Consider the following 23,889-nt stretch of genomic DNA (forward strand, 5'->3'; position numbering starts at 1 on the left):
TCTCCCCTTCTTTCCCCCAGTCAAGTCTGTCCCGTATTCAGTAAGTGAAAATAAAATAAACAATAAAAGGTGAATCAAATGGACCATTACGGCAAGGCTGGGATGGTCAGTTTGGTAAAGTAAATCCGTTGGGCATCTTTCTTTGCCTTTAGACAACAATTCTGATGGCAAAAGAGCCAAACGGGACAGGCAAAAAAACAAAACAAAAAAAAAAACAAAAACATTACGATTATTAGAAATTACAATATTAGAAAGTTATAAATCAGGGTTGATTCAAGCATGTTTTATTCATATAGCACCAAATCACAACAACAGTTGCCTCAAGGTGCTTTATATTGTAAAGTAAAGACTCTGCAATAATAAAAAGAAAACAGAGGAAACCCTAAGAATCAGATGACATCCTATAAGCAAGTGTTTGAGCGACAGTGGGAAGGAAGAACTTCCTCAGTGGGAGTTGCTTTAAAATGTGCTCTAAAAGAAATTTGAGTTGAATTGAGTAAACATTTTAAATTATTCTTCAGTGACTGACATGAAATGATTCTATTATACATTTATTTGTGGTTCAGCCAGAATATTTCTTACACCCTAATAACCTTGATGGGTGTATAATCACACGTCTTTGTTGATAATTGTTTCTGCCCACCTGTCTTCACATCCTCTTTTCTACTGTAATAGTTCCCCTTGTTCTTTTTAGCTTTTTTGCAGAGGAGTAAAGCTGGGTACTATGTAACCCCATCATCTAAACTGTAGATGAGCACCATATATATTTAGACTCTTGACTCCAAACTCAGTTTAGATGTTGGATTGCACTCCAGTCATCTTCTTACCACTATGCTTTATTACTGGTAAAACACTATACTATGCTGCTGAGTCTGTGTCAAGCCTCTTTGGCAGATGGGGAGCATAACAGGTATAACAGGCATAGATTATATGAGATGACAAGCGTGCTGTGGGATGCAATGAAAGCAGATATTGCTCTGTGTGTGTGTTTGTACAGTATATGTCAGTTTAGGTGCATATAAAAATATTGATAAAAATGTAATTATTTTACACATCAGAGTCTCTGATGGTGTTAGTGTGTGCTGCTGTCTGATGCTCCAGAAAGACCTGTGAGAACTACATGGCAATTCTCATGTAATTTCTTTATTTGGGCATAGGCTGATGTCTCCACAGCAGATGTCTTCATGATCTTCATGGATAAACAGTAGAGGACACAGGTAAATGTAAATTAGATTCAGGTGTGAAATCTCCTTTTACCCTGAACATATGACCACCAAATATGTGAACGCTAACCATAAATCTGCTAAAACAGCTGGTAGCGGTGGGGTTAAATTCTTACATTTCCCAGAAAATAATGTATCATGCTCTTGTTGTAAATTACTGTTCAGAATATTGATTATGTTTTCAGGGAAGGGGATTTTCAATATCAGATTACTACTGTAACAAACACTGTGCTCCTGCTACTCTAATGACATCCTGTGTGCTCTGACCACACCGGGCTGTTTTGTTTGACTGTTTGAATAACTCTCAGTTGACCTCTCTCTTGTAAACCAGTTTTCCCAGCTGACTGACTCTGACTCTTGTAAATTTAGTGCAGCAAAACTGGACATGCTGGAACATCTGGCCTAAAGAATCATACTGGTTCAAATACAGTATTTCGTTTTTTAAATTCTGCGTTTATTGAAGTTCTATCAGTAGCAATTAAATGTTTAATCCACCCAGTTCAGTATATTATAGGACTCAAACAAATAAATGCTTCATCATGCCAAATTCAGTAGCATATTAACCAGCTATATACAACATTTACAATCAGGATGTGTCCTGCAAAGCAGCCAGTAGTAACAGCACATTTATTTTAATGAGGAAACACCAAATTTTTTGTACAAGTGTCAACAAAATATTAGTAAACAAAACACAATCTGATTAATCTGAGACATTCCAGCAAGAGGAACTTGAAAACTATCACAACATATTCCCTCCTGATGAGCCATAGATATACACTCACCAGCTGCTATATTTGGAACATCTTGCTAGTACCGAGTCGGACATGCTTTTTTCTTCAGAACTGCTTTAACTCTTCATGGCAGAGATTCAACAAAGTGGTGGAAATGTTCCTCACAGATTTTGTTCCATATTGACTGATATGATGTGATAGCATCACACAGTTGTTTGCTATGAATGTGAATCTCATTTTCAACCACATCCCAAAAGTGCTCTATTGGATTGAGATCTGGTGACTGTGAAGGTGATTTGACTACAAAAAACTCATTATCATGTTTAACAAAACAATTTGAGATGGTTCGAACTTTGTGACATGGCATGTTATCCTGCTGAAGTCAGCCATCAGAAGATGGGTACATTGTGGTGATAAAGGGATGGACATGATCAGTTACAATACTCAGGTAGGCTGTGGTGTTTAAGATATGCACAGTTGGTACAAACCAAACTAAGCTAATGCTAAAGAAATATTGCCCCTACCATCACACCACCACCACCTGAGCCTTAAAGACAAGGCAGGATGGATTGATATTTTCATATAGTGTACAATTCTGACTTTACCATTCGAATGTTGCTGCAGCAGATTAGACTTATTAGACCAGGCAACCCTTTTCCATTTTTCTATCATCCAATTTTGGTGAGCCTGAGTGAATTGAAGCCTCAGTTTCCTGTTCTTAGCTGACAGGAGCCACACCTGGTGTCCTCTTCTGCCGCTGTAGCTGATAAGCTTAAAGGTGTGACGGGGTATAAGATAAGATAAGATAAGATAAGATAAGATAGAACTTTATTAATCCCTCGGGTGGGTTCCTCTGGGAAATTCGACTTCCAAAAAAAAGCACAGCAACGACCGAAGTTACAGTTACAGAATTGTTATATATATACACACACACACACACACACACACACACACACACACACACACACACATATAAATACAGAGACAAATATAAATAAAATATACAAAGGGGATAAATAGAATAAATAGGAATAAAAAATAAAAATACAAGTGAATTGCACATTTCAAGTATTGAGTCTATTGCACTGTTGACTATTTACAAAAAGTATTGCACAAGGTATTGTACAGTGAGGTGAAGAGGCACTACAGCTTAGTTGTTCCCCCCTCCTTTGTCCTCCTGTTTCCCCTCCCTCTCCCCTCCAGAGAGGAGTTAAACAGTCTGATGGCGTGTGGGACAAAGGAGTTTTTAAGTCTGTTAGTTCTTGTCTTTGGGAGAAGCAACCTGTCACTGAACAGACTCTTCTGGTTGTTTATGGCCGTGTGCAGAGGATGCCCAGCATTGTTCATAATGTCCATCAGTTTCTTTAATGTCCTTTTCTCTGCCACTGTCACCAGAGTGTCCAGCTTCATGCCGACCACAGAGCCAGCCTTCCTGATCAGTTTCTCCAGCCTGCATGAGTCCTTCTTTGCTGTGCTGCTCCCCCAGCACACCACAGCATAGAAAAGTACTCCAGCAACCACCGACTGGTAAAACATCCTCAGGAGCTTCCTGCAGATGTTAAAAGACCTCAGCCTCCTGAGGAAGTACAGTCGGCTTTGGGCTTTTTTATACAGGTGCTCTGTGTTGCATGACCAGTCCAGTTTATTGTCCACCCACAGCCCGAGGTACTTGTACTTGTTGACCACCTCCACCTCCTCCCCCTCTATCTGAACTGGCAGTGGACCTTCTCTGGACCTCCCGAAGTCCACAACCAGTTCCTTAGTCTTTGAGGTGTTGAGTTGCAGGTGGTTTGTGTGACTCCATGCGACAAAGTTCCTCACCAGACTTCTGTACTCCTCTTCCTGATCATTCCAGATACACCCCATGATGGCCGTGTCATCTGCAAACTTCTGAATATGGCATAATTCAGAGTTGTAGCAGAAGTCAGAGGTGTACAGGGTGAAGAGAAGAGGGGACAGCACAGTTCCCTGTGGTGCTCCTGTGCTGCTGACCACAGTGTCAGACGTGATGTCCTTCAGCCTGACGTACTGTGGTCTGTCGGTGAGGTAGTCGGAGATCCAAGCCACCAGGCATGGGTCCACCTCCATCCTGTTCAGTTTTTCCTGAAGCATACAGGGCCGGATGGTATTAAAGGCACTGGAAAAGTCAAGAAACAGTATCCTGACCGTGCCTTTTCCCCCATCCAGGTGTGAGTGGGCTCTGTGTAGGAGGTACAGGATGGCATCCTCCACTCCGACACCCGCCTTGTATGCAAACTGTAGTGGGTCCTGGGCATGTTGTACCTGTGGTCGGAGGAAGTTGAGGAAGAGCCGCTCTAGAGTCTTCATAAGATGTGACATCAGTGCCACCGGTCGGAAGTCATTCAGCTCATTGGGCCGGTTCTTTTTGGGGACCGGGACGATGCAGGATGTCTTCCATAGGGCGGGTATGCATCCAAAGATGTCCTTCTGCACACATACCTTTTCCTCTGATCTCTGGCATCAACATGGCATTTTCACTCAGATAACTGCTACACACTGGATATTTTCTCTTTTTTAGTGCACTCTCCCTGGAGTAAACAAAGCAGAACAGAACAAATCACTAGGTTCTGAAATACTCGGACCAGCCTTTCTGGAACCTTCACCCATGTCACATTCAGAGTCACTTAAATCACCATTATTTGCATTATTATTTAAATCTTGGCAGATTGCCTTGACTATGCTTACATGCCTAAATGCACTGAATTCCTGTCATATAACGAGTATTAACAAGCAGCTGAAAAAGAGACCTAACAAAGCGGCTGGTTAGTATAAACATGAATTTCAGTCTGACTAACAGGTTACAGTATTTTAGAAGTACCACAAACATGCCTGACACTAAAAAGTAAAATGTTGCTAGACAATATTCTTTTGATGAAGTTCTGGAGACCAAATGGCACGTGTTAACCCAGGAGTCTTTACAAGTCCATCCAGCTGTGCATTCCTATGCAGCTGTCCCATGGTATATCATCATCACATGAGAAAAAGCAGAAGCAAATGGAAAGTATTTACTGTAAATGCATTTACTAATATCATTTCATGCTGCTGTTAGTTTTGAGGCTTTTCTTTACTGAGTCTGTTTTTTTTTTACATTTTGGATCATTCCTAATTATCTTTGCATTCTTTCAAAAGAAATGTGACTACATCTGGGTTCTTTTTTAATAACACATTATTTAAGAAAGGGAATTTTTTCCCTTTTTGCAAGCTAAATTACTGACATTTAATTTGTTTGTGACAGGTCCAACATTTTGAACTTGAAGTTCTCTACTACTTGTATAACATACAAATAACTTACAAATCTAATTTAATACCTCATCTAGCATATTAGCTCATGGATGTGCAGTCCCGTACTTAAAACTATGACCCATGTTTTGTTTTTAAATTTTTTTAAATTATTGTTATTGTTTATGCTTCAGATAATGTGTTAACTTGTACCTAAAACCATTCAGTACCAATCACGATTGTCTTCCTCTAGGCTATCACTGCCCCCATTTAGTACCAAAAATTAGATACAAATCCATCCATAACATTTTGCATCCCCTTTGCTAATCAACTTGTGCTGTTTGGACATTTCTTGATTTTTACTGTAATATCAGGTCTTATACCTGTATTTACATGCTCAGCTTGGTAGGTGTGACCTAAAGCTACTAAGAAAGAAGCGGAGGAGTGAAAGAACTGGACTCAAAATGCACAGGACAGGAAGATGGGGAGCCTGAGCATGGAGTGTAATGTAGCATGCTCGCTGAATCTAGATCACTGAACACACCAGTGTTTCTTGTAGCAGTGATGAATACTGTGATTTGGCTTAAATGCATCCGTCCCAGTTATGGTAGCAGTGCTTTCACAGTGCTAATGCTACAAGTTACTGGGTTGGAGAGGTGGGTATTTAGTCTATCCTTTGAGACAAGATAAATTATTCAATAAGCTACACTTTGGGGAAAAAAACATGGATAAGAAGTAGAAATGGTCTTCCCTCGGGAAGGGAAACCAGAAAATTCTGTTAGAAATAAATACCCAACCAAATCAATGTAACATGTAATGTATAATTAAGCACAAGATTCAACCATGATGTAATAGCGCTATCAAAATGAACTGTGGTTCTATCCATCAATGTGTTTTATTCTAATTAGTCATAGAAGTAAAATCTTAGCCCAAACCCTCCCTAGCATAACCATGCCCCTGTACTGAGGAAGTGATCATGTATGTATGAGTATGCGTAATACAAAAAGGGACAACGCTTTAACAATTGCCCTTGGCAATTAATTAAGCATAAAACCCTTCAGAATGCTTCTTATTATCAGAATATTTCTTTGGTTTATCACTGGGTTTATTATATTTCAGAAGGAATTTCGCCTCTGGAAATTGAGGCATGTCCTAAAATTGAACTCTTCAATATAAATTTCACAGCTATTTTAAAAACTGGTGATCGGTGACTAGACAACTGAGAAAATGAGCCTTATGAATCAATGGAAAAACAGCTGTGACATTTACTATGGTTTCAGAAATTACACATTTATCTAGTGGCAACTGTTGGATAAATATAACCATAACCATAAAAATAACAGCTACATGCATTCGCAGCAAGAAAGTGCTTCAGTAAAATCAGCTCAAAATCAAAACGCAACTATATGCAAATACCCCCCACCCCATACTATATTACCTGTGTTTAAAGAAATAGACCAAAAATGAATAGAACAGGAAGATGGGGACCCCAGCATGGACTGTTGAACTAAATTTGTTCAACCGTGTTAAAATACAAGGTAGAAAAGATCTCTGGGCATGAAACGTTTGAAAAAGTGGGATCCTGTACCTTTGTCCTACTAACAGATTCACCATCGAGAGGGTGCAATATGTCACTGAGGATCTCTCAAACCTCAAACTCACAAAGTTGTGTTCTACTGTCCTGTTGCTCATCTGCACTCATACTGGCCATATGTGCAGTTTTATTGAAATTGTATTAAACAGACACTTAAAAACATTGGCCACACTACAAAAAGTAGAAAAAATCCTTCACAAATAAGCAATCAAAAACTACCAGTGTGCTTCTATACACATCAAACTGTCTCCCAATTATTTGTACTCATTCAAAACCCCAACACAGCCACTGCTAACAGTGACCTGTAGGTATGTCTAAAACTAGCATAACACCAGGTAACAAATCTATTCAGATAGGCACATTATGTCATTAAGAAAATTACTATTAAAAACATTAGATAAGATTGTACAGAAAAGGAATGGGGCCACCCATATGCGTTGAATGAACTCTTTTCAGAAATTGTAACCTGTAATTTGACGTTAATCCCAGAATTGTCACTTTTTTTCAGAATTCTGTAATATTTATAATTTTCCCCTTGGAATCCTGAATATAAAAAAAGTCTCAAAACTAAAGGAAAAAAGTTAGAATTAGGCGTTAGCCCTACATGGTTTAGAGTAAGAGCACTCCCCTTTGAATGGGGCTGAAAAATCCAGAAGCATAGCTACTTCAAGGATTGAGGCTATTGGATAAACTCGGTTTCTGTGGAGGCGGGTCTAACACCAACGAGGAAGTAAAGTGTGCCCATACTGCTTCTGGAGGAGCTCCACATCTGATGCGTACAGGCAACATGGAGAGGTGTGTGATATGATTTGCATAGAAAACCTTTTGAAAGTGCCCTTTTAAAGGCGCTGTTAGTAATTTCAGGCGTATATAAATTATCACATATTTGGAATTAATGTGTGTACATTTCATCGTCAAATCCACCTGTGTCGACATCTCTGTGATATAAGCAAAAATGAATCTGAATTACCTACAGTATCGCAAAAATCGTGTTTGTTTGTTTTTTACCAAACACGAGCGCCGGTATGAATCTTCAGAATTCAATCAGCAGCACCCACATCTCAGAAAGCATCCACCTGTGAACGTGTGGCGCTCCATGAATATATTAAGCAGACCTGAACAGACATCATGCTGTCTTTCTGAGACAAGATGAATAAATCCAGGATTTTTTCCCCCCTAACCTGGAGGTCTACAGGGCAGGGTGGCTGGATAAAAGTGGGCTACACAGCCTACTTGATTGTAACACAAGGGTCCCTACACAGAATTAAATACGCTCCATTGGAGATGAGTACGCGTCTTGTCCCCGCCCCCCGAAAAGGCACAGCATCCATTCTCATGGGCTCACACGCTGCGTGATCCACATCACAAACCGAGAGCGGACGCTTTGCCCAGCCGATGGAGTAGTAGTAGCGGTAGTAGCGTGGGTGCAGTTCACGGCTTCCCCCTTTCCCCCCCACCCACATTCTTCACCTTCTTCTTTAATGGAGTCACATTTTATGTGGAATATTTCTCCATCTCATCGCGGTAAGTGTTTGCGTTGCCCGCAGATGCTGTGGGGAAGAAATGAGAGGAAACGGGACTGTGCAGCTATTGTCTGTTGCTGGGGCAAGTTCGGACCTTAATCAAGTCAAAGCGCTGGAGTCCTCTTCAATGAAAAAGGCTTTCTGTGTGGGTTCAGTGAGAATGCGTGGAAAATAATGGCTTTAAAGCTCGCACAGAATCGATATCGGTATTTAGACACCTGTCTCTGCCAGCAGCAACAGTGACCTCCCTGTGGCGCTTTACGCTCACACAAATATGATTTTTATTTTGTTTTTGGCGATTATTTTCATCTGCTTCTGTATTGTGTATCCGTTAACAACAAGCGGAGGTTTGTGCAAATGTGTCGCCTCTGTTGCTGAGCAAAATTGTGTTTTCGGTCCAGCTAAAAAATAAAAAAATAAAAAATTGGCCCATCTCCCCCCCCCCCCAAATCGGAGACTGCCTAGTCCACAGCCCTCCCAGACACGCACGGCGCAGTAGATGCCTTTCTGATGAATGACTGAAATCCCGTGGTTGGTAGAAGATGTGTGATGGTGTATAGGGGGTAACCGCGAAATCAGCGTGTGTGTGTCCGCAGGTATCGTTTCTCTCTTATTCTGAAATGGATGTATAGCCTCGGCCTCAGATTCAGAAAGAATTGTGTACAACAATACTTAGATTAACCTATTTTTCTAAAGTGATGACATAGTAAGAATGCAAACGTTTATGGGGTAAGGCGTGTTTAACCCTTATAAATTTGTAAGCGTTTATCTACTGTCCTTTTTAAAGCTTTTTTTTGTTTCATTGGGTCAAAATGCTCGAGGATTGTTTTTTAATATGAGGTGTGTAAAGTATTGTGATCAATTAATACAAAGTATTAAAAAATCTGGTGTCATTAACTATAAAATGATACATTTCCCAGCTCAGGAGCACAGTCGGTAAATAGTGCCCAGGTGCTTAGAAGTCATTTCTTTCCTCATATGCTGTTGAAGAAGTGCTGTTTGTGTGAGTCGTGCACATTAATTGCATTTGCTGTCTGCTTCCATTTCTAGTAATGGGCAAATATTGTCTTTACAGAAGTTGTATGCATGTTGCCATGTGTGTTAAATCTTCCACGTGTCTCTTGGCTGAACACTTGGAATAAGATGGGATAACGTGACCCGCCCAGTGAGGCAGATTTCTAGTTAGTATTTGTAGCTGGAACCTGTGAATTTCTCTGCCTTCCTCTTTGTGTGTGCGTGTCTGTATTTTACAGGTGTATTCATGCTCGTCCTTGTTGCATAGTGAGGATTTATATCATGCAGCAGACAGATGGCATGTGGCTGGGCATCAGGGGAGCATTTCTTTGGCTTTCAGCAGAATACAAGACTCCTCTTGGCACATGCAATTCCTTATTGGCACAAGTATGCATTTACATGAGTGTGTCGATATATCACACTACGTAGTACATGTAAACATCGCCTGCACTCAGGAAGGCTTGTGTACGAGGTCTCACTCTACACAGCAAAGGCCATAGTTTTGGGTTTGTGTGTGTCTGTGTGTGTGTTTTGCCTTTCCATGAAATGTAGTAATATGACAGGCTGAGGTCACAATGACGTCATATGCCTGGCAATGACATACTGTAACTATACTTCATGACTACTGGGTCATGAAGTTGAAACCTCATTAGGGTGTGTGGTTGCTCCCATAAAAATGTGCAGTTAAGGTCACATTTCTTTATTGATATGATCATTTTAGTTTTAACAGCACAGTGACACTTTCTGTGGGCCTCTGCAGTTAACATATTCAGCATATACTAGCACCATTTACGTTAACGATTTGTCCCATTTTTCTTTAACATTGTTCTTAGATTTAAAGAAAAAAACAGCAGTGAGTATTACACCGAGCTATTTATAGACTTTGCCTTTTATATGGTTTACTCTTGGCTATATACATTGCAGGATGCACTGCAGTCCTCCTTGAACCTTATAATAAAAATGCACTTGTCAAGACTTTGCAATTATTTGCCACTTCATTAGGTACAGCTTTCCAGTACTTGCCTTAAGAGCTGCCTTAGTTCTTTGTGGACAGATTTCATGAGATGGTGGAAACATTCCTTTGAGATTTTGGTCTGTACTGATGTGATAGCATCACAGAGTTGCTGCAGATTTGTTTGCTGCACATCCATAATATGAATCTCCTGTTCCACCACATCTCAAAGGTGCTCCGTTGGATTGAGATCTTTCTTTTTTCTAGCTGTGAGGACAGGCACGCAGTGTGGTCTTCTGCTCCCTATCTGCTGTGCATTCAGAGAGGCTCTTCTGCATCTGATAGGAAGGCAACGGGAAGTTGCCTTCCTATCAGCTCAAAGCAGACTGGGCATTCTCCTCTGAACACTGGCATCAACAAGAGAGAACTGTGGCTTACTGGCTATACATTTTCTCTTTTTTGGACCATGCTCTGTAAATAGAGATCATTGTGAGGGAAAATCCCTGTTCTGAGATTCTTAGACCAGCCGGTCTGGCAGGATCAGCCATGCTGTGTTTAAAGTCACTTAAATTGTCTTTCTTCCCCATTACGATGCAGATTTTCAGCAGGTCACCTTGCACATGTCTACATGACCAAATGCACTGAGTTGTTGCCATGCTATTGGTCGATATATTAGAGATGTTTGCTTTAACAAGTAGTTGAACAGGTGCACCTAACAAAGTAGTGATTGAGATATACTTGCAGGGAAGCACTGCATCCCTGCTTCTGCATGACCCAAGACTCTATAGCTAAAATGTGCTTGTCTTATCATCCTTAATCTCCAGATGAAATACTCAGAGATCTGCCTGGAGCAGAGTAAAGCATCTCGTGAGATTTATGAAAATTAAATTATGCTCTAGTGCATCATTTCGTCCTCACATAAGTAAGTGATAAATCAAAATAAAAATGTGAAATTCAATATACATCCTTACCCGTGAGCTGTCTCAGCAACACTGGATATCTAAGTTAACACTTTTGCCTCTTTTATTCCTTTTTATGAAGTCATGTAAATTCAGGCTGAACTTGAATAAAGTTGTATTTTTACTGCTCTTTGTGGAAACAAATACACTAAGCTCTAATACGGCACTTAATAAATATAGTGTCAGCGTGACAGGCTTCATGTGGTCCTAATGTGTTATAAATAGAAATAATTGCAAGGAAACTCCAGCAAATGACCTGTTTAAAAAAGAAATGCAGAAATAAAAATCAGTAATGCAGTGAAGCTGCTGAAACCGGTGACCTCTGAACTCATGTCTGATATCCAGCACCACTTTTACTCCCACACTAGAGACTCATTATTGATCACATGCAGTCACACACACACATGTATACATGCAGGCTGCCTCACACACATACTCATCCTGAGCTTTGCTGTCTGCTCTTTGATTACCACTACATGTGGGGGCTGGTGTTATTAGTGCTGTGAGGGTATTTTCATTGGGCAGTATATCTGTCACTGTGATGTCTCTGGGGAATGAGTTGCCCCAAGGGTGAGATAAGGTCTGCTGCTGGAGTTGAGAGTGCTTTCCCATATCTAAGAAGACTGATATGTGCAGCTGATAAGGTTTTGAGCTGGACAAGGTGTGCATTTGTGAGAATTTCCACTTCCAGCACAGCCAGATCAAAAATGAGCTTGTCTTTAAACTTCTGGCTCCTTAGCACAGTGTTAGCGTGATTATCGAACTACATCGATGTGCAGCTTATTTTTCTGTTGCATTCACAGGCATCACATGTTGTCTCCCGGGCATCTCTCACCTCAGTCGTGTGGATCATGTCCTGCTGTGTGCTATGTGTAAGGAAGGAAAGCAGTGAAAAATATCTCGACCCCATTCTCCTTAAACTGTCGTTCATGCATGAAAGCAGCTTCAGTGAGGGATAGTTAGCAATAACGCTGGCAATACTACATGAATATTTCCCCTTGTTTTGCCACAAGCTAGACAGTTGTGCACCAGATAATGCAGTTAAATATATATTTGCAAGAGAGATTATTAAAAATTACCCAAAAAGTGAGAAGGTGAATATGAGCTAATAGAAAAATGCTTGATGATGCAGCATGGTACTTCACAATATTAAGAAGAAATCTGTGACTGTTACAAAAGGGCTCACTTAGATGAAACTACATCTGTAGCTAAGATGCATGTGTGTTAGTTCAAATGATTTAAACTTGAATGAAAAATGCATTTTAAATGGGCCTACATGACTCAGCAATACCTCATAAGTACAGATAATAGAAATTCGGAGGGAACAACTGCGTAATACCGGTGTTGCAAATAAACTGTAAGATTATAATTATACTAATGTTATTCCAGAATTGGAAGCATTCTAATTTATGTAAGTAAATATTTAGAGAAAAAATAGTTTAATAACATTATGACACGTTAATTAGGTGTTAAATGGAACAGGCAAAATGTTTAGTTAGACATTGGAGGGTCATTGTTTAGTCATTATATTTTGGATATAAAGTTATTTGAGTTTGTTGGGAGCCACAGTGTAGAAGTAGTTACAACAATTTCAGAGAGAGAGTTATTTGTTTGGAAAAGTCAATGTCAAACACTCTAAATAGAGAGATGCTACTAGAAATATTAGAGGAGAAAGGGAATGATGTGATCCTTTAAATGGACCTCCAGAGTTCATTGATGAATCAATAGCAGAGCTAGTTTGTTCGGCATTTTTGTAACCAGAACTGTCAGTATGAGGATGGTGACCTACTCAGTTAATTGATTTTAAGATATTGTTTATTACTTTTAATGCACTTCATGGCCTGGTTTCAAAATATATATTCTCAAATTGCTGTTTCCGTGCTAACCACAGTGCAGCCTGAGATCAGCCAGAAACCTGGTGACCCACCTCATGCTTAAAGACAAATCATCTGAGCGTTTGCTGTGTGGAATGACCTGCGTTAGGAATTGTGACTCACCTCATCTGTGTTTTTTTTTTTTTTTTTTTTTTAAATTACAGGGAGTGCAGAATTATTAGGCAAGTTGTATTTCTGAGGAATAATTTTATTATTGAACAACAACCATGTTCTCAATGAACCCAAAAAACTCATTAATATCAAAGCTGAATGTTTTTGGAAGTAGTTTTTAGTTTGTTTTTAGTTTTAGCTATTTTAGGGGGATATCTGTGTGTGCAGGTGACTATTACTGTGCATAATTATTAGGCAACTTAACAAAAAACAAATATATACCCATTTCAATTATTTATTTTTACCAGTGAAACCAATATAACATCTCCACATTCACAAATATACATTTCTGACATTCAAAAACAAAACAAAAACAAATCAGCGACCAATATAGCCACCTTTCTTTGCAAGGACACTCAAAAGCCTGCCATCCATGGATTCTGTCAGTGTTTTGATCTGTTCACCATCAACATTGCGTGCAGCAGCAACCACAGCCTCCCAGACACTGTTCAGAGAGGTGTACTGTTTTCCCTCCTTGTAAATCTCACATTTGATGATGGACCACAGGTTCTCAATGGGGTTCAGATCAGGTGAACAAGGAGGCCATGTCATTAGTTTTACTTCTTTTATACCCTTTCTTGCCAGCCACACTGTGGAGTACTTGGACGCGTGTGATGGAGCATTGTCCTGCATGAAAATCATGTTTTTCTTGAAGGATGCAGACTTCTTCCTGTACCACTGCTTGAAGAAGGTGTCTTCCAGAAACTGGCAGTAGGACTGGGAGTTGAGCTTGACTCCATCCTCAACCCGAAAAAGCCCCACAAGCTCATCTTTGATGATACCAGCCCAAACCAGTACTCCACCTCCACCTTGCTGGCGTCTGAGTCGGACTGGAGCTCTCTGCCCTTTACCAATCCAGCCACGGGCCCATCCATCTGGCCCATCAAGACTCACTCTCATTTCATCAGTCCATAAAACCTTAGAAAAACCAGTCTTGAGATATTTCTTGGCCCAGTCTTGACGTTTCAGCTTGTGTGTCTTGTTCAGTGGTGGTCGTCTTTCAGCCTTTCTTACCTTGGCCATGTCTCTGAGTATTGCACACCTTGTGCTTTTGGGCACTCCAGTGATGTTGCAGCTCTGAAATATGGCCAAACTGGTGGCAAGTGGCATCTTGGCAGCTGCACGCTTGACTTTTCTCAGTTCATGGGCAGTTATTTTGCGCCTTAGTTTTTCCACACGCTTCTTGTTGACTATTTTGAATGAAACGCTTGATTGTTCGATGATCACGCTTCAGAAGCTTTGCAATTTTGAGACTGCTGCATCCCTCTGCAAGATATCTCACTATTTTTGACTTTTCTGAGCCTGTCAAGTCCTTCTTTTGACCCATTTTGCCAAAGGAAAGGACGTTGCCTAATAATTATGCACACCTGATATAGGGTGTTGATGTCATTAGACCACACCCCTTCTCATTACAGAGATGCACATCACCTAATATGCTTAATTGGTAGTAGGCTTTCGAGCCTATACAGCTTGGAGTAAGACAACATGCATGAAGAGGATGATGTGGACAAAATACTCATTTGCCTAATAATTCTGCACTCCCTGTAGTTTAGGTAAATTTCCTGTATCAATTTGCTCACTTTAGTTTAGATTTTGTGTTTGAAAATTTTTCATTGTAGCATCACAGTAAGTATGACAAAACAAGATTTTTTTGAAGGCAGTTGACAGTCGTGAAGACATCCTACGTATCAATAAACATTTCCATCAGAGCCTTAGGTTTATTTATTTCCAAAAGTAGTTTTAGTTAACTTGACACATGCTGTAACAGGGCACATTAAAAAGGCAGTTTTGAGTACTTAGGCAGGTGATTCTATGTCTGTTTTTTCTGTCTGTCTGCAGACAGATGTTGTATCATCACAAATACAAAAGATATAGATATGAAATTAAAGGCTGACTTTGAAAGTGAGTGTTGTCTGACCCATGCATACCAAATAAAGAGTGCCTAAAATACCCCCAAAGGTTCCAAATGTACTTTTTGATGTACTTTGTCTGCTATATAAATGTAAAACTGTATTTTTGAAGATTTTTTCCTAGTAACTGCTTTGATCCTTTGCTCATACCGAGGCTGCTGGCTTGTGGTTCACTCTGAGCACATGATGGCTTAAGCTTTAGCTGTTTTTGCGTTGGTAGTTTATTTGCAAACATTTTAGTGGTTCCCCCTACTCATTACCTTCCATGCTAATGAATGCATGTGGCTGTGAGTGTGGGCATGGCTGTTTGCCTGTGCTGCTGTGAGTATTTTGTACATGCATGAAACGGACTGGCTCATCATCGCCATAATGCTCATATGGCATTACGGCTCATAATACACAAGCCTGACTAGTCTCAGCCAAGAATGCTGGAAATTGGCTGACTCAGTTCTCTAGACGGTCAATCCGCACATCTCTGTGCATCTTATTTTGGTTTTTTATTGAATTCAAAATTATTGGTAGAAAGATTTTCACTAACACAGCCATATTTTAGGCCACTGGTGTACTTGAGCCCCAACCAAAATGGATAAACATTACCTGATGAATTTAAAGATCACTTTTAAAGTTTCAAACAGGAAAGAGTTTTTCCTCTTGATCTAAACAGTGCCTCATGATGCTGCAGTTTGTGGACTTTTGAACTGTTTTATCTTTTAGTGTTGATTGGGGGTTCGGAAAGTCCTCAGCAAAGGTCTGAATTATAAAGGATTAAACTGGATATTACTGAATATTTACCACCTACTCTAAAACCAGCTCTGCCTATTCACATGCTGTATCCTTATTTGATGCATGATCAAAGTTGATTGCAGATATCCAATGGTGTTTTAGCACTCATAATCTTTTTAGGGTATGTAGTTTTCAAACGAAATGATACAAGGATAATGAGAAGCCACTGTAGCATGATCGTGTTGAAATATTAAGAAATCTCTGAGGGGAAAGACTCCCTTATCTCCAGCTGGGTCTAGGGGACATTGCTGTGATGATTCTGGTGGCTGTTATGGAAAAATAGCTCAATACTCAGGGATGAAGAGCTTGTTTGATCTAAATATAGATGTAAATCTGGAGATGTTACAAGGAAGTGCGAGAAACACTTGCACAATGCCACTGAGCACATGGCTTTAGAAAACATGGAAACCTCGGGGGGAAATGCATTCCCCAAGTTATATGCAAATTACGCCTCCCGCTGAATGCGTAGCGCTACTTTGAAGTTTGTTTTTCGCGCTACTTCGTACGGCACTACGTTGCCTGGCAGACGGACGTGTGACTAACATACCACTCTTGAACCCCGATCCTTCCGCCAGGCAACGTTGTGCCGTACAACAGCAGAACAAACAAAACAAATCCTCTTACGATATGACAAAAATCATGGACAATCCATAGAAAAGCCGCACCTGACTAAAAGCCGCAGGGTTCAAAGCTGGTGCAAAAAGTAGCGGCTTATAGCCCGACAATTACGGTACTCCATACAGTTCTGGTAATTTTAAATATATAAGGAACTCTGGTTTAGCCTCAAGTTAGTCAAATGTGATTATATTAAGAGGGAATCTCAAATTTAAAACTCAATATATTATCTTGGCATTTATTTAGATTGTTCTCATAATAAATAAGTAGGAGATAATTAAACCTTTAATTATAATTTTCATTTTTCTCCAGTGCAGAAATGAGAATTCAGACATGTGACATTGTCACATAATGGCTGCAGCAATGAACTAAAATGAGCTACAGGAACAAGTGCCACTTTGCTTAATGAGAAAAAAGACGTGGGGGTGACGCTCAGGTCAGCGGTTGAATAAATGTACAGAAATTTTTTTTAAAAACTTTAAAAAAACTGTTTCTTGAGTGTGTTGCCAGTTGGTAACATCTGAGGGAAACGAACTTAGTGTTTTCCCTGCTGCTTGTTCATGCTTAGCTTTGCTTCATCGCTTTCTTTAAAGTCTCTCTCTAGGGGAATCTTTTGAGTATTACATTACCAAAAAATGTTCCTGATCTTCTGGCATGCAGTTCTTTTTACATTTATGAATTAAAATGTGAGCTGATTATCTAATAGGAAGAGCTGCACATTTGACAAATTATTTTGTAATAGTTTTCATATTTTTTCATCTAATTGCACAAGTAAAATGTTTAGTTTCATTAATAAATTAATGAGGTTAAATAATTACAGTCAATTTTAATCAAGAGAATTTTATTACAATAATATCACAAACAATATGTACCTGTAACACCTGTGCATATGTTGTGCTATGCTATATGGAACACTAAAAATAACTTTCCATATGTGCAAGTGGTAAGCGTGATATTGGAGGCCTGGGGAACTGTGGCTGATAGCAAGAGGAGGAAGACAAGCTAACACCCAGAAGAGGTAGCAAAAGTTCCCTCTTCCCAAATGACCCACCTACAACACGTTTATCTTCTTTTTGGTCCTCTGTGTGCCCTCCTTCATGTCTCTTTCTATTTATCAGTCTCCTGTCCTGTTCACGCTATCTGCTCTGAGTCAGTGCCCTGTTTGACGTTTTGGTTTGGGGGGAGACGGGAGAGGGAAGATGATGACATTATTTTAGGTTAACACTCTTACATGTGTATGTGGGAAAAAATGTGTAATGACAAGACTCCATTAGTGTGAAGAGGTTGGTTCAATAGAAGATTGTGGATCTTCCATCCAGGAATGATCTTTGGACTTTGAAAAATATTTATTGATTTGTCATTTAATCCTTGAGCAGCAGAGTATTAAATAATGTACCCTACTATCTGAAAAAAGGGATAGATTTCCCAGGAAGCACTTTTAAAGAAGCTACAAGGGAAGATTGAAAACTGACTATTTATAGCCACAAAGATGCTCTGTTGGCAGGAGTGTTAGCCATGGGACATCTCTGTTTCTTTGGCTGCACACTGTTTTGGAGTCAGAAGAAGAGGCGAAAGAAGAAAAAGCAAAATGAGCTCTGCATCAACCATTTTCTGTGGTGATCATTAAGGGAAAAACATTTTGTTGAAAAAAGCTATTTGTAGTTTGTGCTGTGAATCATAACCGTGAGCCTCATTGGGCCATTATTCTGAAGTCCTGTTATTAAGTCACATCGGTGTAGGGTGGAGGCGGACTAAATGCTCAGTTGGCATGTCACCATCCAAAACATGTTTTCCATTTTTATGCAAAACTGCTAAATATGAAAACATTTAGACGATTTGAACGGGGGCACTCGTAGTCATGAGCCTAAAGAGAACTGTCACCCATATCTGGAGCTTCCTGTTTCCCAAGCTCTGTGCCAAGTTTAGCTGGCTGGCCTGCAGCATTACTAAAACGCATTACGTACTCTGTGTGTTGCATAAGAATGTGAAGTCACTGTAAAGGATAGACTTCCCCCCCATTGGTTCATGGATTCTTTATTTTAAGGCTGAAGTTGAGCATTTTGGCTGTTAATTATTTTGCTTTTTTAAAACCAGATGTAATATGTAAGGAGGGACTTCAATGCATGGAGTTGATTGGTGTCACTCAAAGAAATGCTTGCGATTCCACTAGAGGTGCCACAGTGCATCCCAGAGGGCAATAAGACAGATACAAGATTGGCATAGAAAATCCAATAGGTGTTAAAAATAAAATTCCCCATGCACGCAAAAAGCTCCAATACTGGAATGCTACTACAATGTGTGAACGACACTCACCCAGTGTATTCCCAGGGTAAAGCCATGTTAACTAATGATTTAGATCATTAGCTTATCAGCAAAGTTTTTATTGAGGTCATAAATAATTTGAGACGTAGATGAATATTTTTAAACTTCTGCATGCAAATACACAGTTGGACTTTCAACCAAAGGAAGTCTCTGGACCCAGTGAGCATCAGTTCTCTGGATCAAAATTGCTTGTTGATGCAAGAGGTCAAAGGAAAATGGCCAGACTGGTCGAGCTGGTAAAGGAAAACAACAGCAACTGAGAAGAACGACTTTGAAAACAGAAGCAGCATACCGGGTGCCACTCCTGTCAGCCAAGAACTGGAAACTGAAGCTGTAATTCACCAAAACTGGACAATTTGGGTGATTTTGGCTGTAAGGTCAGAATTTGGCATAAACATCATGAAAGCATGGATCCATCCTGCCTCGTATCAAAGGTTCAGGCTGGTGCTGATGGTGTAATGCTGCGGGCATTTTTTTTCTTGGCACATTTGGATAGCAAGTGACCATCTTTCAAACATCACAGTCTATATTATGTTATGATCCGTCTAGGCGTGGCCAGACTATAACACAAGGGTGATCCATCCCGTCCAACCCCAAGCAGCACATCACGCAATTAATACTTTTTGACAGTGATTTATTTACAATGAGTGAATTTAGAAACAAAGGAAGGGAGCGAATTATAACTTCGGCCAAAACAACAAACAAAAGGGAGCCTATCTCAGGGATAAATCAAGCTTACCTATTGAAAAGAATTAAACCAAACGACAATGACTTACCTCCCTAACTAACAAAAACAGGAGAAAACTGTAATCAAACAAAAAGGCGGTCCACCCCTACATACTCCTGCATTAAACAAACATTACTAAACAGTGAACATACAGTCTGCCGGTTGGGATGGGCCGAGGATGAATGACTGGCCGTCCATGGCGGTGTCTTCTTATATGCTGCGGTCATTATATGCGGTCATTAGCCAATCGGTGCGATCCGTCCCCCTGGATGCACCAGTCACGGAGAGGCACCTGCACACTCAGATTTACATATTAGATAAAATTACGACAACAGTTGTGGCAATGAGCATTGTTCCTGACCTCACCATAACACAAATGAAACATAAACTCTGGGGCAGACTCCAAGCCTTCTCATATTGGTTGCTGCTGCACTAGATGAGCTATAGTGGCAGTTAAAGCAGTTCTGAAGGCAAAAGGGGATCTGACCCACTAATGAAGTAGCTGGTGTTAATTTTTTTTTTTTTGTTAGCAATTTAGACTGGATGAATGGACCACTAGTATTCTGTTGCCCTGGTATTATATTTCTTTGGCAGTATATTTCCTTGTGCTGGTATTTCTGAACATCATGTACTGAAGCAGCCAGGGTGCCATAAAAATTATGGGGTTTTTTTGGGTTTTTTTAGACTTCAGTAACAGATGTGTTCAAGTAGAGTAGAAAGAGGACACATCAAGGCTACAGCAACAACAGGCCAGCAGTGATAACGGGAGGTAATATTTCATTTTTCCATGCCCAGCCACTCGCTCTATCACAAACTCTGTCATTGTGACATTCAGACAGTCATCACACTCCAGCAGAACAACTCAGCTGGAGACCAGGAGATGGTCAATCAGGTACAATATTTCTGTGCTCAATATTTCACAGTCAGCTCTTGCTGTCTGTGAGAGAAAAGCAGTCACATCCAGACAAAGTCATCACAGCTGAGTGGCTGAGAGGAGGAGATGCTGATGAATCGTGACGAGGCCTGTAGGCAGCTCGTTTGATGATCTACCCTCTGGTGAGACGATCAGATCACCTTTCATCTGACTCACTGTTATTAAGTGTCTTTTGGTATTGGAAGAAAAGTGTTCCTTTGTTGAAATTCTCTTCAGACTCTGGGTTTTTAGGCACCAGAAAAAGAGAAATCATGTTGACTTTACCATGACTAGGTGCAGTTCAGGCTGTCGTAGTGTCTGAGCAACAAATGAATGTGGTGTCAATTGTTTGGATGCTGAGTGCAGCCCCCTTCAATTTTCTGATTTCAATCATCTGTCAAAGAGCCCCCTAGTAAAGATTGTGGTTCAACCGCTGCATTTTTTCCCCATCCATGTCTGGAGTATTATCCACGGAGTAAGTAAAGGTGTAGGCAGAACAGTCTCAAGCCTTTCACTAATAGATACTTCACAGATTCAGTTTTGGAAACACTCAATTTTCCTACTTTACAGAGGGTCACTAGTTTAAAGCTTTTTGGAGTAAATTACTGTTATGATCCCTAAATTTAAGGTTCAAAGCAACCCAACATTTGAGATACCACAACACTGCTGCCATTCAACAGAAATTGCAGTTGGAAACAAAAGGAAACGGGAGTTCCAGCTAAAACAAACAAAAGACAGAGAAAACCCTGAACCAACCACACAATGGATCATCAGATTCCGGCTTCTCTCCTAAACTAGTTTTGGAAAACTAATAGAAACCCAAACTAAAAACAGTAGATCCAGTAACTCCCACTCAACCTATACTTTAACCAGATTTATGATGAAATGAACTGCCAGGATGCTTGGATGGGAAACACAAACCCAAAACATCTCCTTCATATTTTGTTACTGGTCTGACAAAAATCGAATCACTTCCTTATTTACATGTGTACATGTAAAAGGATCCTACTGTTTACTAGATTGTCTGGAGGTTGGCACTGTACTTGCTACGTCTTCCGTTTGACTTTGATTCCCTGTCTGCTACATGAGGCCATATTAAGGCTGGGTTATATAGCCTAAAATCCATATCGCAGTATAACTTAAAGCATGCGCGGTAACGATATATATATCGCAATATATTCTTTTCTTCCTTATTTTTGCACTATAAGGCGCACTTAGAATCCTTTAATTTTCTCAAAAATTGACAGTGTGCCTTATAATCTGGTGCGCCTTAATGTATGAATTCTGGTTGTGCTTATTCACCTCGAACCGATTTTATGTGGTACACGGCGCTCAAAAATCTGTCAAAAATGTTTTAGTACGACTTTGGTAAGCTACAAAGCTGCACCGCTTAATGGATTGTCGGAGCATTACCGCTACCGTAGTCAGGAGCCTCGCAGAGTAATCTGGGTCCGCTTCAGGTCCCATGTCAAACGAACACTGAGCGTTAAAAACTGTCTAAATTTGTTCATCTTTAATAAAATGGTCAGTGTCGCTGCTTTACCAGGTGTAACAATTAAGTTTAATATCCAGGCAAACATGAAAACCGAGCAGAATTAGAAGTTAGCTGGAAGTTAGCTTGCTAGTTTCCACCTAAACATGATATGCCAGAGAGGTTTCTAGAAAAAAATAAAACGTACAGCTCTGCTATCACTTCCAACATAAACGAAGACAGGAAACTAAACAGCAATGACTTTTGTAGGGTTACTGAAGTTGGACTAGCTGGTATATGATGATGTGCTACGTGATCGCTAGCGAGACAGCTATGTTAGCATAACATAAACAGTGAAGCTGGTGGATGAACGCTAACTTTTTTCCACTTGATAAAAGTTAACGTGAGGGTCAAATGTAATCGCATGGCAGGATGCTGTAAACGGACCAAACTTCAGTCAGGATAACAACTGAGATAATCCATCCACAATACGAGGTTAGTCATTAATATACTGCAACAACATGGGAATAGAGCAGCTGCGAGAGAATTCAACATTAATGAATCAATGTTACGGAAGTGGAGGAAGCGCAGTTTTTGGCTCATATTCCAAAACGTGCTTCGTCTCTTCGCTACTGTCACCCAATTTGCAGATGATATTGCTTGCAGCCGCTGCGATGCTTTCAACCAAAACAGGCGCCGCTTGATGACACCATCAACATGTGCTATTGTGGTATAGTCAAAATCTCTACCATTGGCCAAATTCATATCGTTTCTACTGTTTATACCGCTCACCCCTAGGCCATATTACTGATTTCTTTAAAGTGTTTTACACAAATACAGACATTTTGTCCAAATGTCTTCATCGGCTGGGCTCTACTGACTATTTTTGTTGACTATCATCAGCTGTGCTTTGACTTAAATCTCTAAGGTAACAAATTTTTAATGCACCAGTCTAGAAAAACAAATGTACCCTGTTGTCCATACATACTAAATACACTGGGAGTTATTTAGTAGTACATAGAAACTCAAACAAGTATCTCTGATCAGATTTACCACAATGATAAACGCAAAACAACAAAAATAACATAGCAGGATACATGAAGTCTTTCCATTTGACTGCCTTTGTAAAATCATGGTTGAATGCAGTAAGATGTAGAAATGATAAATAATTGCTCTTGAGTTTGTTATGTTTAAAAAGAAAAAACATACCTTGGAGTCTGTTAATGTGATTAGTATGGTCACTGACTTTGGGAGGCTTTTTTATGACTATTCAATTTCTTCCCTGCTGTTGATGCCATAATCTGAAAAGTTACTGAGTCACTGGAGGCTGATGATACTGTTAATGTGTACTGAGATGGATTGCAAGGATGACTAGCGTAGGGTTCAATTAATAGATTTTTCTATGACATTCAAGGCTTTTGATGTGGGTGCTGGCAATTTTAGTGAACTCTAAGTCGATCTTTAAACTGGAACACCTCAGTTCACACACACTAGACAGCTATCCACTCTGCTCCTGTGACCTTGGGCAACAAAGCAAGTCTGTTCGACGTCTGTAGTGATGCTGTGTTACAGCAACACGTGCACTGATCTTTCTTCACGGGTAGACGAAGATAGACTGGAACATTTTCTTTTATGGGTATATAAGATGTAGCAGCATGATATCTTGAGGCACAAAACTGATGGGTGGATTGCTGCTATCTAATACTGACTTGAGTAGCCTGGATTGAGTGTTAAATGAGATGGGACGAGCACTTAGGGACTGATTAGACATGCCAACATTGCTGTCTGTCTTTGTCTAATGACTCAGTGAAACTGAAGTGTTTGGTTTCAAATCAGGGTGAGTGTTGGGATCAGTAAATCTTTGTGT

General features: G+C 40.0%; 1 protein-coding gene across 7 annotated transcripts in view; it reads left to right on the plus strand.

The window, feature by feature from the left end:
* The window catches only part of plppr1 (phospholipid phosphatase related 1), an 83,910-nt gene that overhangs the window by 14,135 nt on the left and 45,886 nt on the right, over positions 1-23,889 (plus strand). For 2 of the 7 annotated variants that reach the window (XM_082538817.1, XM_082538816.1), the window contains exon 1: positions 4,274-4,380. The exons of 1 other annotated variant lie outside the window; for it this stretch is intronic. In XM_082538817.1, coding sequence (XP_082394943.1) covers positions 4,363-4,380 — 18 coding nt within the window. In that variant the 5' untranslated portion in view covers positions 4,274-4,362. Of the gene's footprint in view, positions 1-4,273; positions 4,381-7,475; positions 7,584-8,072; positions 8,313-8,832; positions 8,908-20,322; positions 20,408-23,889 lie in introns of those variants that run through there. 4 more of the 7 variants (XM_082538820.1, XM_082538819.1, XM_082538823.1 and 1 more) reach the window with 4 other exon arrangements.

The sequence above is a fragment of the Aulonocara stuartgranti genome (assembly GCF_965226115.1).
Source record: "Aulonocara stuartgranti genome assembly, chromosome: 7".
NCBI classification, from domain to species: domain Eukaryota; kingdom Metazoa; phylum Chordata; class Actinopteri; order Cichliformes; family Cichlidae; genus Aulonocara; species Aulonocara stuartgranti.